Here is a 14590-nt window from a genome sequence, read left to right on the forward strand (position 1 = left end):
AAGAACACAGTATATGGGGGCCTCTCCTTAAACCTGTGTTGAAGCCGCTAGGAACCTCCTCCTTAACAGCAAAATAAATGTGTGGCCGTCAGGCCATCACTTGCTTGGAGATTTTGCTAATCATACCGTGGTTAATGCGAGTTCTTTGCTGACCTTAGCGGCACTTGAACAACCCTTTACCTTGTGTCCTGGTTTCTCCTTTTAAAAGAGATGCCTGACTTGTGAGGCCATGTAAAAGTCCACCAAACCCAACAGTGGCATTCTGGTTCCCACGTGTGGCCTATTTGGTGAGCTTTTGTGTCTCTTCTGGCCCCCACCCACTCCCATGTCTTGTCTTGTGATTGCAGGTTTTTCCTAGAGCAAAACAACCGGATATTTCAGACTTTGTTGGAGGTGTCCGCCAGTCAAGACAAAACCCTGACGGCGGAGCACGCCCGGGTCATGGGTCTGGACCCCCAAGGAGACCGGAGCTTTCTCCTGGACCTGCTGGAGGCCTATGGCATCGACGTCATGTTGGTCATTGACAACCCCTGTTGCCCATAGGAAGGATGAGCGGCTGTCCTGTGGGGCGGCCATGTGTCCTGTGTCACCCAGGCCCCAGACGGCCTTTTATGAAGTTGACGCAAAGGAATATTGTTTATCCTTCCAACAGAGGTCACGTGTGCATCTCCTTTCTCCCCTTCCTCCCTAGAGGGAATATGAGCGCCTCGATTTGTAGGTCGTTGGAATCGACCCCTTGCAGAGCCGCCACCGTTCTTGGTCTTAGGAGTGGTCCAAGCAGCTTCTCTCCTCCTCTCCTGGGGTCGGGGTGGGGGAAGTGGCGCGCCTGGAGGAGGTGTGGCCAAGGCTGAGTATCACCAGGAGGCGGCCGGGCTCCGGAAGCCCTCGGGTGGACTGTTGAGAAGGTCCATCTGGTTCCTGTCCCTTGATGTTTCCAGCATGAGACACCTGTCTGTCCTTTGCAGCCCTGGATGTCCATCCGCCCCAAGCAGAAGCTGGACCAGGTGGTCCGTCAAGGTTTTTAACCGGTTCTGGGAGTCCAGTCTTGGGATCAGATCCCTTTTTCTGTTTTTGAGAGGAAACCTGTGTTTTCTCTGTTCACATAGAGGTACTTCAAAGACGGACAAGGGATGTTTCTGTCACCGAGCAGGAGTCTCTCTAAGGACAGGTGGCAGGGAGAGGTTGCTCATCAGTCAGCCGAGAAAGCAGGTGTAGAAGGAAGCCTTGAAACCCCCTCAGAGGACGTTAACGGTGGTGGCGGCCGCTCCACGTCGTTGTCCTCGTTCTCCGAATCCCCTGCTCTCTTGGGCGGGGCTGGCAGATGCCTTCGGGCAGATGTTAGCAAGACCGCCTCCCAGTTGTGAGCCCTCACAAATAAACTTCTCTCAAGAGGAAGCGGCATTCCTTGAGCTAGGTAATGGGGACCAGAGATGTTACAGATCTGTCAGCAGATGGGACAGTGCCTTCAGCCGGGAGAGTGGTCGGACACCCCAAGTGTCAATGATGTGTTTATCTGCTCCCCTCTGGCATGTTTCGACCGGGGGCGGCTCCACTGATCCCTGCCTGTTCTTTGTTGGGGGTGTTTGGTAGGTGCCAGCTTCAGCGAGACGGCGGCTGTCAGAGGTGAGGTCTCTGGGGCCACCTGTGATTTTGACATGTGACACTGGGTTGTTGGTGACACGTAATTTCTTCCCCTTCACCCCTCCTTCCTGGCTCTGTTTTTGGAATAGCCAACAGCATATCCACGTCCGGGACCAAGTTGAGCCAGGCTGATGGACACAGTGGAGAGAAAGAACTTGCACATGGATGGATCACATGTCTTATCTCAAGACTCGCTTTCTAGGGCTTATTGCTTTATTCAGAAATATATTTATTCACTGTAGCTCCTCGATAGGAAATTCAAGACTAAAGAAATTCACATGTGGAAATGCAAACCGGCACTGATCAATCAAGGTAGCACCTTTTATGTAAATATATAAGTAAGTTTGGGCATTGAAATGTAAACTGTACAGTGCATTTTCCTCCTCTGTGGGTTTAGCCATCATTTCAGCAATGTGTATGTTTACAAAAGAAAGAAGGCGTCTGTGTGGAGAAGCCGAAGCTTTACTGCCTTTTTCCTCGAAGAGCAATGTCTCCTTTTGCCCTGGAAAAGGAGTGGCTTTTCTGACTTGGGTTAGCTAATGGTTATTCTTAGTGGTATCCGAAGGTTCAAGGCTTTCTGAGTTGAGGCTGAGGAGGTCAGAAGTAGGCGTGGGGGTGACTCCAAGGTCAGAGTCTCGTGGAGGACCCAGGCGGACCCTCTTTCTGTGACCTGGTGAATTTGCTGGGAGAAGCGCTTTCTGCTCCAGAGGCCTTCGCGAGCCAGCACGTCTCCTTCTGTGCTGTGAGACCTCCCAGCTCACCCGTGCTGATGTAAAGACAGGAGGTGGCTGTGCTTCCCTTTCCGTGGTGGGCCCAGGGTTGCACTCCTGTTAACTCCGTGCTGTTCCAGGCAGCAGAGCGTCTGGCTTCTCCACGCGTCCCCCCACCGCTCATGCAGAGGGCAGGGGAGGGGGCCCCGAGGGAGTGTCCGAGGTCATGTGCCACCGACCCGAGACCTGCCCCCTTCCTCCCTGGAATCCTTTGAAGAGAAAACCCAAGGAATGTGTCCTTTCCTGCACTGCCCACCTCCTGGTGGGGCCGGGAGTCTGGTGCGGCACCACCTCTTTGGCTGGACAGCGCCCAGTTGCCCTGTAGTTACCGTCATCACTGTCTGTCTGCCCCCCCCCCCCCGCCAAGGTTGCTTCCGAGGTCATCTTTTAAGCCTTCCTTGTGCATCACCACCCCCAGCCTCTCAGGTAAGCAGCAGCACCCGGCACCCCTTGCTGCCTGGTCTCGGCACGGGGAAGTCATGTGTGGTGTACTGCGCAGGACTCCCTGCACAGCGACAGCAGGACCCGGAAGCACACGGGCCTGCTTTTGTGTCACGGTGGAAATAATTTCCAAGAAACCACCTGCTTTTGATGGGAAGCTGTTGGTGGACGTCCTTCTTCCTGTCCTCTGTGGTGACAGGGAGGATTATTACAGTGACCTTTGGATGCAGGGTTGGGGACCTTGGATGTGGGTACATGGACGGATGGTGGCCTCCTGCCCCCCCCCCCCCCACCCAGTGACCTGAGACACTGACTCAAGTCAGAAGACAGTCTAGGTGGCAGAGTCCTTGAGGGGCCTAGAATCCAGGCCCAGGGTTTGTGGATGTCTAGCGAAATAGGACAAAGTTCCGGTAAAATAGATTTTTCACTCTTGCAGGCCTGGCAGATGGTACTGTTCAGCCTTGGGGACAATGCCCAGTTGTCCTCTGGATGAGGACGTTTCAGAGTGGGTCAGAAGTGGTAGGACTCGCCTTATAGCAGAATTAGCTTTGGCTTTTGGTAAGCATGGAGCACTCCTTAGGCCCTTCCAGTGTAAGGGTCTCACCTGGAGCCCTGTGCAGCCCGCAGGAAGTCGGGAGGGCTGTGAATTAGCTAGAAGACTTTTGCCTTCTGTATCTGTCATCCATCACGGCATTGCTGCTTCCATTCGGCTGGGGAGGGAAGCTGAATTCATTGATATATTGATAGAAATAATTTAGTGTAGGAATTTGCATCTATAACTTACCTTGTTTTGTCCCACGTGAAAAATCAAGATGGGAAATTTAAACATAGGACAGGGTCCAGATAATTCTAAATACCACATATGAAGATTCATTTATCACTGTAACGACCTATGGTGGTGTAGCCAGCAGCTAAAGATAAATGAAACCAGAGCGAAATCCCTGCTTTGCATTCTGGTGGTTACGAGGATGAACTTGCTCTTTGTCTTGATACACTGAAAGCCCTTCCAACACAAGAAGATGCGATTATTCACTTTAAACGGAGGCCTTTGGGGAACCTTGTCAAGGGTGGTGATGGGTGAACCTTTTTTAAGGGCCGTACAGCCCTCCTCCACCAAGAGGCGGGGACCTGGGGACGGGTTTGGCTTGGTTTGGTTTGGAGTGGACTGGCAGAGCCCAGGGGTTGCGGGGCATTCTCCAGCCCCAGGACAGGTAAAGGAGGAGGAGGGCGTGGCTGAAGAAAATAAGACAAGTTCAGCTTGACAGTGAACTTGTCTGAGTGTGATGACGGTTCTCAAACAGGCAAGGAAGGTAGGGGACCAGTGTGGCTCGCACGGGCTTTCGGCCCCCCGTCAGGTGCTCAGAGTCTGTGAGGGGGCCAGTCTTCGGGTCTCGCCCCCGCGCTGCTATTCCGCTTGGTGCCCCGGGTGGGGATCCTGCAGACCCGCGGGCTTACCTGAGCAGGTAAGCCCCTCCCTCGCATATCGGGAAAAGCCCTTCATGATTCAGGTGGGGGAAGAGGAGGAGCTCAGGGCTCCTCCTACTCCCATGTCATGGATTTTTTTCATATTCCACTCCTATTATGAGTATCCCTCTGTTCCCAGGAGCTCCTGGAGGGTTGGGGGTAAAAGGTTAACTGTGAATTAAATTAGTGTTTTTTTCTTATAAAAAAGATGGAAGTTTATTTTTGTATCACCATTATTCTGTGATGAATTGAGTGTGGAAATGCAGAAATGGAAGGAAATTTCAAAACTGCCATCCTAGAAAAAACGGGTGGTGTTGTAATTTGGAAGCAACTGAGATGCCAGGAGAGGTGTGTTGCGTAAATGTTTCAGAGCGTGAACGAGGACTGTCCTGTGCAGCCTGACAGCCTCTGCAGGAGAGGAGGCTGACAGTCCCAGGGCAGGTGACGTCCAGTCACCACCAACCTTAAGTAAGACTCTTGTGACACAAGGGGGCGAGTGTCATCACGCTGATTATCAGGCCTCTTAACTGGAGGGAGTTGAGTCAGAGGTAGTTTTCCAGCCGGCACTTTAGCTCACATCTGGAGGTGGAATGCAGGGGCAGTTGAATGAAACGGCCCATTTAGAAAGGAAATAGAATTTCCTAGGACTCTTTAGAGAAATGATGATGGAGAGGTCAAACCCTGCTTTCATCTGGTGAGCACTTATTCCAGAAGCTCTGCACAGTATGGGCTTTTAGAGGTAATGGGATCTCAACTCGGAACCTTTATTTAATTGCCATAGCAGGAAAGGTATGAATTACCTCTGTTTGCTGTCGAATGCCTCTTTAGACCAAGGGTACACTGACTTTGCTATCTAAGGACAGTTGGGGCTGCAGGGATGTGGGGTGTGGGTGCTAGGAACTAGCCAGAGACGATCCACGGGACGAAAACTCCGCACACGGTCACCGGATTAGCTGCTAACGTGTATGACTGATAGTGGAGTGAAAACGCCTTCCTTTGGCCAAGTCAAAGAGAAGAGTCGAAGAAAATGCTGAAGGCATCGACAGGAAAGGCGTTTCAGCCCAGCCCTCGAAGACCTGTAAGGAAAACTGTAGATTCTGTGCTTTTGAACAAATGGAGCAGGAGATTTTAGAGGTAAGAATAGAGAAAAACGAAACTAACTTCCTTTAGGGACCCCGAGCTAGTTGGCTAAATTTTTTTTAATAGAGAAATAAACCTTTTTCTGAAAAAGAAATAATTGTAAGCCTTGGGGAAAGTTCTCTTATTTTTTCCAAGTTAGATCAGCATAGCGTCCCTGTTGTCTTAGAGGTCAAACCCCTATTTTGATTAATACCCCAGTGTAAGAGTTATAGCAATAAGAGAAATGGAATCTATTTTTGTTTCACGTCTTTACCTCATAGTATTCATAAGACAGTGGACAGAGCTCACCCTGAATATACTGCGTCTGCGTGTCATTCTCTCTCTCTAACGGTGGTCACTTTCAAGGGTCTAAGAAAGCGGGGTTAATCCTAAAGAGTAAATGTTTCTTGAACTGATTTTGTTCTGTGGTACAAATAACACCTGTGTATATCATATCTGTATATATCTGAACCGAGTTGTATGCAGAGACATTGATATAACTATATTTACAGAAGACAGTTTTTACAATTAAAATGCACATTTTAACATGACCACGTAGTACTGCGGTCCTTCACTTCGAGCAAGAAATGCGGTTTGTGGTTTGGAAGGAGCCCCGGCCTGGGGCGTGAGCGGAACCCACCCTGAGCGCCGCCCTCACTTCCACGAGGATGGAAGAAGCCCGGGGCTGTGCCTGTCCTCCTGGAGGCGGTGGGCTGGCCAGATAGTCTCCAGGTCATGGAAACTGCGGGAATCACTGCACCGTGCAGCAAAGCCCTGACTCTGGTGACTTCTGCAGAAGGGTTCCACAGAGGACCAAAGCCTGTTTCTCTCACATCTTCTTCCTATGAAAGTTGACTTTTTTTTCTTTTTTAGGGCTGCACCCACGGCATGTGGAAGTTCCCAGGCTAGGGGTCAAGTTGGAGCTGCAGCTGCCGGTCTGCACCACAGCCACAGCCATGCCAGATCCAAGCAGCGTCGACGACCTACACCACGGTTCACGGCAACACTGGATCCCTTAATGCACTGAGCGAGGCCAGGGATTGAACCCGCGTCCTCATTGATACTAGTTTTATTCGTTTCCACTGCACCACAATGGGAACTCCTCAAGTTTACTTTAAAACATTACATACGGAGACACACAGGTCCATGTTTTGTTTTTAACCTTATGGGGAGTTACTTAAGGCAGCACAGGATAAAATTCTGACATTGTTAGTTCTGTGTTCCAAGCCAGGTCCCTGCTTTCCAAGGGACTACATGGTGTCCGCGTCCCGGGGCTGTGAGGCCAGACCCCATCCGGCGCGTGGCAATGACAACCTTTTGTTTAAGCCAGAGGCTTCATGCTCAGCTCTACTTACTAGCAACCATCTGTTTTTAATAGAAAAACTCTCGGCTTTTGAGTGAAATTAATGTGATAAAAGCTGTGTGCTACACGGGGCGCGGGAGGGTTCCTCGGCTTCCCCTCAGACCCGCAGCTTCCCAGGTCTGGCTGACGAGGGCGCCCCGCAGCTGCGGTGAACGGCCTTTACGTGGGCCTTGGGTGGAAGGACAGGGGAGAGAAGGCAGGAGATGATGAAGCACCCATGCTGGGGGCAAGAGTCTGAAGCAAGGAAACAAATCTGAACTAGCGCGTGTGTATATTTAGACAGGAATAAAAAAAGGAATCTGGGACATTCGCTCCCCAGTCCTCTGTTCCATTACTTCTGGGGAACTAGAATCACTAAATAAACAGATACACGTTGGATTCTCTGGCTCAGGTAGCAACTGTACCTTCTTACACCATAGCATCCCCTCACTCTGCCACGGGCTGCATGGAGAGGGGGCGCTTTATACTGCAATGTTTGGATCTGCCTGCTTTTCTTTTTTTTTTTTTGCTTTTTGGGGCTGCACCTGTGGCATGTGGAGGCTCCCAGACTAGGGGTTGAATCAGAGCTGCAGCTGCCAGCCACAGCAACGCAGGATCCGAGCCACGTCTGCAACCTATACCACAGCTCACAGCAACATCCGATCCTTAACCCACGGAGCGAGGCCAGGGATCAAACCTGCATCCTCATGGATACTAGTCAGGCTCGTTACCACTGAGCCACAACAGGAACTCCTGGACCTGCCTCCTTTTTGCTTTGTTTTGTTATTTGTTTTGCAAAAGCACAGCTTTTAACTCCACTCTGAAGAACACAGAGGCAAACAGGTAAGCATTATGTTATGGGCTTTTCGTAGCTGCCTTAGACCCCTTCAAGCTTTGGTCCTCACTCTCCGAAGGGTTCGAGGGTGCGGGTGCGTGTGCGGTCCTAAAACTGACCTGCCTGAGCATGAGCCTGCCCGTTCTCCCGCCCCTCTTCCCCTTTGTGCAATTCTCCTTCCTCCGCACAAAGAGAAAGCCTTACGTCTCACCCACCTTGCCATGGTGTGCTTCCCTCTCGAGTAGAAGAACCTCGGGGCACCAATTACAATGCCCGGCTGACAAGTCCCTAGGGAGGCAGACGGTTTCTAGTTCTCCACTTTCAACGAACTGACGGAGGGGTCGAATCCAGCTGTGAAGTTGCTACATCACTGTGATTTTTCGAGGCGACTCAAACAATTCAAAGAACTGCATGGCAATGTTAGAACAGAATTTTAAACATCTATAATGTTGAGCCTTGTCTCAGCTGTAAGTAACATGTGCTTTTGGATAAATGAACTCATGAGGATAAAGAGCATTCTAATGTTAATTCTTAATTATTAAAAATTTATAATCAGTTGTATTTCAATAATTGATAACATTTATTCTGTACTGAGTTAACACTTGAACTAAAAAAAGTCATTTCAATTTATAGCTTTTGTTGGCAAGAAAATAGGTTGAGTGAAAAAATTTTCCAGCATAAAAACATGATAGCATACTTTGCTGAAAGCAGTAGGAAATAGGCATATGAGGAAAATGGATATTTTCAACTACTAAACAATTTATTTTTGTAAATGGATGATGAATGTCAAATTGCTATGTATTTCAATTATACTGAATATGTTTAAAAGAGTGATGTAACAGTTTTATTTTAAAATATCAATATTTACATGACACCAGAAAGTATATACTTTGGCAACTCAAACTTCCCATGAGAAATTGGGGATGTTAACGTGGGAGGGGCTACAAGGTTTTCCAAAGCACTCTGAGGAAGCAGAGGAGCAGGAGACCTGTGGACCACTGCTTGGCAGGACTGTGTGTCCCTTTCGGCCTCAGGACTTCCTGAACCAGAACCACCCGGGGAGGGTGGCTGCCTTTTTAAAAAGGCAGATTCCGGGGCTCCACCCTCAGATTGAGTGACTAGGTTTGGGGTGGGCCCCAACTGAGTACATCTTCGACAAGTGCCCCAGGTGGTTCTCATGCAAACCAACACTTCAGAAGCACGACTTTAGGGGGGGAAAACCCTAATATTTTACAGTATCAGCCACGGCTGAAGACGGACACCCCACATATGTTTCTTAGACCGAGGAGAGAACTGGAACCCGCTAAATGAGAACCGGAGCTCATGGAGCAGCAGCACCCATGGAGGAGCCTGGAAACAGGACAAGGCGGCGGGAAGGCGGGCCCTTCCCAGGACGGCCACAGACAGGAGAGGACACAGCCTAAGAGCCTGCCGTCCGCGGTGGGGAGAGAACAAGGTCCGGCCCTTTTCCATCCACGGAGGGTGGGGATGTCTCGGCGCCCGCCTGACGGGGGGCACCAGTCAAAGCCCGCGCGGCCGGGAAGCTGGCTGCGAAGCTGCAACGCACAGAGAGAGGAGGGCAGGGGGTACTTGCCGCAGACGGGCCCTTGGGATCCTCTGACAAGGCGGCGGGGACGGGGATGGGAGGCTCTGCTCCCGTTTGGTCCCAGGGTGGCCTAAAGGGCAGTCGCCCACCTGCTCACTCGGCCCAGCTCTGCAGCATCTCTGCCCTCCTCCGCGGGTCACAGAAGAACCGCAGCTTCCTGGGGAGCAGCTTCACCTCCACGGGCATCGCTTCGTACTCCTCACTGTCGATGCTGAAGAAGCCCCCTGTTCCCTGGGGAGAAGAGACTGTTGAGGACCTGCCCGTGTCGGCGGGAACCCCGTCACCACTACAGCAGGATACTGTGGAAAGCGTCAGACTCGGGGGCTTCAGCAAAATGGGCTTTTAAAGGAATATTCAGTGCCTGTGTCGACACCATGCTGGTTCTGGAAACAGCCCAATGACACTGCTCATGAAAAAGGTTTCACTGGCCTCTACCTCCTCCCAGAGCATTTTGGGACTTGCAACACTTAAATAAGTCCTGTCACACTTCTAAGAAATTCCATAGAACATACATGTATGTCCTTCTCAGCCCTAATCTTTCTCAAATGAAAAGCAAGAAAGCCATGCTATCCAATTGATTATTTTCATAGTTCTTCTTTAGGACTTGCTTAGCTTTATACCTAAGGTATAACAACATTAATATTAGATGGTAAACATAAATTGTACCAGTATTTTCCTATGTCATCCTCCCAAGGCTACAGAAATAAGAGCAAAAGTAAACAAATGGGACATAATCAAATGCACAGCTTTGCACAGCAAAGAAAACCATAAATGAAAAGACACCCTACGGACTGGAAGAAAATATTTGCAAATGACGTGACAAGGGCTTAATTTCCAAAATGTTCAAACAGCTCATATAACTCAATAACAAAAAAACAATCCAATCAAAAAGTGGGTAGAAGACCTAAATAGACATTTCTTCAAAGAAGACATAGAGATGGCCAGTAGGCACATGAAAAGATGCTCAACATTGCTAATTATCAGCGAAATGCAAATCAAAACTACAATGAGGTACCACCTCACACCAGTCAGAATGGCCATCATCAAAAAGTCTACAAATAATAAATACTGGAGAGGGTATGGAGAAAAGGGAACCCTCCTACACTGTTGATGGGAATATAAAGTGGTGTTGCCACTATGGAAAACAGCATGGAGTTTCCTCAACTAAAAATAAGGGTTACCATATGATCCAGCAATCACACTACTAGGCACATATATATGGACAAAACTATAATCTAAAAAGATGTGCACCCCAGTGTTCATGGCAATGCTGTTTACAGTAGGAAAGACATGGAATCAACCCTAATGTCCACCAACAGATAAATGGATGAAGAAGACGTGGTACAAATGTACAATGGAATACTACTCAGCCATAAAAACGAATGAAATATCATTTGCAGCAACCTGGATGGAACTAAAGATTTTCCTACTAAGTGAAATAAGAAAGACAAATACCATATGATATCACTTATATGTAGAATCTAAAATGTAACACAAATCATGGTATCTACATAATAGAAGCAGATTCACAGACATAGAAAACAGACTTGTTGCCGAAAGGGATGGGGGGGAGGGATGGACTGGGTGTTTGGGATTAGCAGATGCAAACTACTATAAATTGAATAAACGTCAAGGTCCTTCTGTATAGCATAGGGAATTATATTTAATATCCCATGATAAACTGTAATAGAAAAGAATATGAAAAAGAATATATAATTTATATATAATACATGTATATACATATACATGTATAACTGAATCACTGCTGTACAGCAGAAATGAAAACACTGTAAATCAATTATACTTCAATAAAATCAATTTTTAAAATATAAGAGTCTGTGAAACCCTCTGTAATTCGTGCATTTAATTCAACATTTGCTGTGTTGAAACTATGGTGCCACCCACTGTGGGGACACCTTCTGTTTTACCCATGATCCTTGTTGAATACCGTGGCAGAAAAGGTACAAGTCTTCAGAGGCCACCTGTAGTAACTTTTTCTCCACTTACAGGTTACTAAGTTTGGCCTTTCACAGTACAGAAAAATTTAATGCCATCCTGAAAACTGCTTCCAGATCCTTTATGAAAAATGTGAAGCTAGACCCCACTATTAACATGGCCTAACTGGAGCGTTCTCTGTGTTGTTCCAGTAACCACTTGCAGAATTGACATTCAGACAGTCAACATTCGGGAGACCTAAGGCTCACTTCACAGGCCCTTGGCTGGACGACACTGAGGTCTTCAGGAGCCCGGCTCTAAATCTAAGGGCGTCTCTCTTAATGTAAACAAGAGCCTGGCCCATCACTTGGCACGTGCAAGGCACCTCACAAAGGGTGTGTCACTGGAGAGGAAGGATGGGGAGAAGCAGAAAGGCAGACAGACGGGGAAAGCAGCACAAGCTGTGGGACGGCTGACCCTCTCACCTCAGGAAGGAGCAGAGCGCAGCGACTGGCCGGGAGACACTCGGTGCCCTCAGCACGCAGCCTGGGGTCCCTCACCTTCTTGCTTCTGTTGGTACAGGAAAAAGCAAGCTCGGAAACCAGTGCCAGCAACTGCGTTCCATTGCAAGAACACAGTAAGTTCTGCCTCTTGAGGAGATTCAGGATCTCCTGAACCTCGGGGTTCTGTAAATAAATTTCTCCACAACAATTCTTGCTTAGCGTCATGATATATTCTATATTGAGGGGTTTTTTTTTTGGTTTTGTTTTTTGCTTTTTAGGGCCACACCCACGGCATATAGAGGTTCCCAGGCTAGGGTCGAATTGGAGCTACAGCTGCTGGCCTACACCACAGCCACAGCAATGCTGGATCCTTAACCCACTGAGCGAGGCCAGGGATCGAACCCGAAACCTCATGGTTCCTAGTCAGATTCGTTTCTGCTGTGCCATGACTGGAACTCCTAGATTGAGAAGGTTTTTTTATTTTTGTAGAGAACTGTGCATGAAGACTGATTTTTTTTCTGAACTATTCTTTTTATTTTACATTCTTTTAAATTTTAATTTTTTGGCTGTGCCCATGGTATGCCAAAGTTCTGGGCCAGGGACTGAACCTGAGCCACAGTAGCGACAACACCAAATCCTTAACCAACCATTAGGTCACCAGAGAACTCTAGAATTGGTCTTTTTAAATAATTCCATGTGTACCTAATTCCTGCGCTATTTGAAAATCCCGAAATTAAAAACCAGAATGAGGAGTTCCCTGGTGGCCTGGTGGTTAAGGATCCAGCATGTTCACTGCTGCAGCACAGGTTCCGTCCTTGGTTGGGGAACTTCCTCACACCTGGGCGAGGCCAAAATACAAGGATTCTCCACACTGATACGGTCTGCATCTTTACCTTGACTAAATGGCTTTGGAGTAAAACTATCAGACTGTTGATGCACACACGCTCCATCTCATGCATCTATCACCTTCGCGGCTAAGTCGCAGTCAGTGGAAAAGGGATAAAAAAGCTAATCCAAGAAAATTAGTCCATTCTTGACAATAGTACTTCTTTCGTCTATGAAACTTAACGAGTTTTCTAAAGCTGCTTTGCAATGTTCTAATCAGTTACCCAGAGGAAACGGACATGCCTTGATTTCACTTCCCGTGGTGACCAAAAGGAAATCACGGTGCTGCTGCTGCGGAGAAGGAGGACAGCAACGCTGAAGGACGTCATGACGTCATCGGATTTCAGCAACATAATCGGTTTTTCCTGTTTGGGGATGTCCGTATTATGGAGGAGATTCAAATATAGCTGGTCCCATTGGCCAGACTCTCAATTAAGAGTGTGTGGCTTGCGGACCCTTTCTAGGAGAAGAAAGGCTTTTCTCCTCTTCCTGTTACTGTAGATACAGCAAGTAAATCAACGGCTGCAGAAGCAGCCACTCAGCATCGCGAAGGCGAGAACACCGCCAACTGCTGAAGGACATTGTGCTGCGGGTGCCGGTGCAGAGAATGAGGTATCCATGGAGACCCGGCAGCTGCAGCAGAAATGCCAAATTCTTAAATGGGCGCCAGAGGGCGCTCTGAGACAAAGCTCAGAAAAGGGACGGCGGCGCAGATTCCCAGTTGGCATGGCAACACGCAGCCTCCTCCGAAGCTTTGAGGGCTGGTGGAGGGCTGAGAGCATTCTTAACCAATAAAACTCTGGCAGAGGTACGGCTGAACAAATCAGACAGGACTTGGAAGGGTATTCTGTAGTGGAAACGGGAAAAAAGCCTGGAAAGTGTCCAAGGTGCTCGACACTTTTCAGGCTTCTCATTCACGCCTGGGGAAGAGGCGAGGTGGGCGGACATGAATCCTAATGGATGCTGTCAAGTGCTTCACACGGAAAAAGGCTGTTGCCCCACAGTCCCTCATCTGAGGCTCAGAAACAGTCCTGAGATAGAGGTGATTCTATCAGTCATCCCATTCTGTGCACAGGGCAAAGGATTCAGAGAACGCAAAGGATTTGTCCAAGTCACAAGGCCAGTAAATGGCAAAAAGCAAGGTTTGTATCCTGTAGTTCTGACCCTGAAGCCACAATCCCGGGCCCTATACTGTGCTGCACTGGAATCTGTCACTTCAGTCCAAAGACAAGGGTTGCTCCCGTTCCCTGATCCGGCTACACTGAACGGGGAAGGCCAGCGTGGGAGAGGGACGCTGTGCTCGTCATCCCAAATGAACACGGCACGCTCCGGGTCCCAGGCCAGACCGCTGGATCTGTCTTCAGCCTCAGGGGCACTCAGATTGGTGAAGTCTGCGCCTCCCTGCCTGCAAACCCCCATCCACTTACCCTAGCATTATGAAGTCTCCTTTGCTGATGGTGTTGGGTTCCATGCAGATGTTCATAAAGTCTTCTTTGCTCTAAAAAGGTCAGGAGGACTGACGTTAGTGCTCCAAATTCTGGCTACAGCAGCCTGCTGCCCTCCTATAGCCTTGGTGGTTCGTAGTCGGATCTGTGTGTTATAGAGGGGACTTGACTTTCACTGACTTAACCCTGAATGTATTTTCAGTCTTTTCTGTTTTTATAGTAAGACCTTCATTGAGGCATAATTTATATACCATAATATTCCACTCCATTGCCTGTTTGCTTGGTTGTTTTAACTGTATATGGAAGCTGGGTAAAAGCTCAGGTTTGGAGAATTGTCAAGTTCTGTCACTCTAATAGTCACAGCTTTATAATCTCTGCAGTCCCCTCCCTTTAGAGAGGCCACACTTTCAGCCCCTCTATCCCAGCAAGCCTCCATCCTCTCTGTACACCTGTGTCGCCTGTGGGGTCAGCTGCTGGGAGGGGAGCCCCCCAGTGTCTGTGTTGGTTTCAGTGCTCCACATGCAAACCTCGTAGGTGACCGGAGGAGAGAGCTGCAGTCCATTTATGCCAGGGCAGCGTTTACAACTTTCCAGTCCCAGCCATG

The 14590-nt window shown here is 48.7% G+C and overlaps 2 protein-coding genes across 23 annotated transcripts in view; one reads left to right on the forward strand and one right to left on the reverse strand.

The window, feature by feature from the left end:
* DENND11 (DENN domain containing 11) overlaps window positions 1-5986 on the forward strand; it is a 93665-nt gene extending 87679 nt beyond the window's left edge. For all 7 annotated transcript variants that reach the window (XM_085005266.1, XM_085005267.1, XM_085005269.1 and 4 more), the window contains one exon: window positions 348-5986. In XM_085005266.1, the coding sequence (XP_084861392.1) occupies window positions 348-543 (196 nt within the window). In that variant the 3' untranslated portion in view covers window positions 544-5986. The remainder of the gene's footprint in view (window positions 1-347) is intronic.
* Window positions 5987-8032: 2046 nt separating this feature from the next.
* Window positions 8033-14590, reverse strand: part of AGK (acylglycerol kinase) — a 104628-nt gene continuing 98070 nt past the window's right edge. For 10 of the 16 annotated variants that reach the window (XM_085004742.1, XM_085004739.1, XM_085004740.1 and 7 more), the window contains 3 exons: window positions 13969-14039; window positions 11639-11723; window positions 8174-9449 (listed from right to left, as the gene is read on the reverse strand). In XM_085004742.1, the coding sequence (XP_084860868.1) occupies window positions 9312-9449; window positions 11639-11723; window positions 13969-14039 (294 nt within the window). In that variant the 3' untranslated portion in view covers window positions 8174-9311. 16 annotated transcript variants of the gene reach the window in all.

The sequence above is a fragment of the Sus scrofa genome, chromosome 18 (genome assembly GCF_054392235.1).
Source record: "Sus scrofa isolate SSC_HxYL_T2T_F1_AM1 chromosome 18, Sscrofa_HxYL_maternal_Yorkshire_Landrace_v2.0, whole genome shotgun sequence".
Classification (NCBI taxonomy): Eukaryota; Metazoa; Chordata; class Mammalia; order Artiodactyla; family Suidae; genus Sus; species Sus scrofa.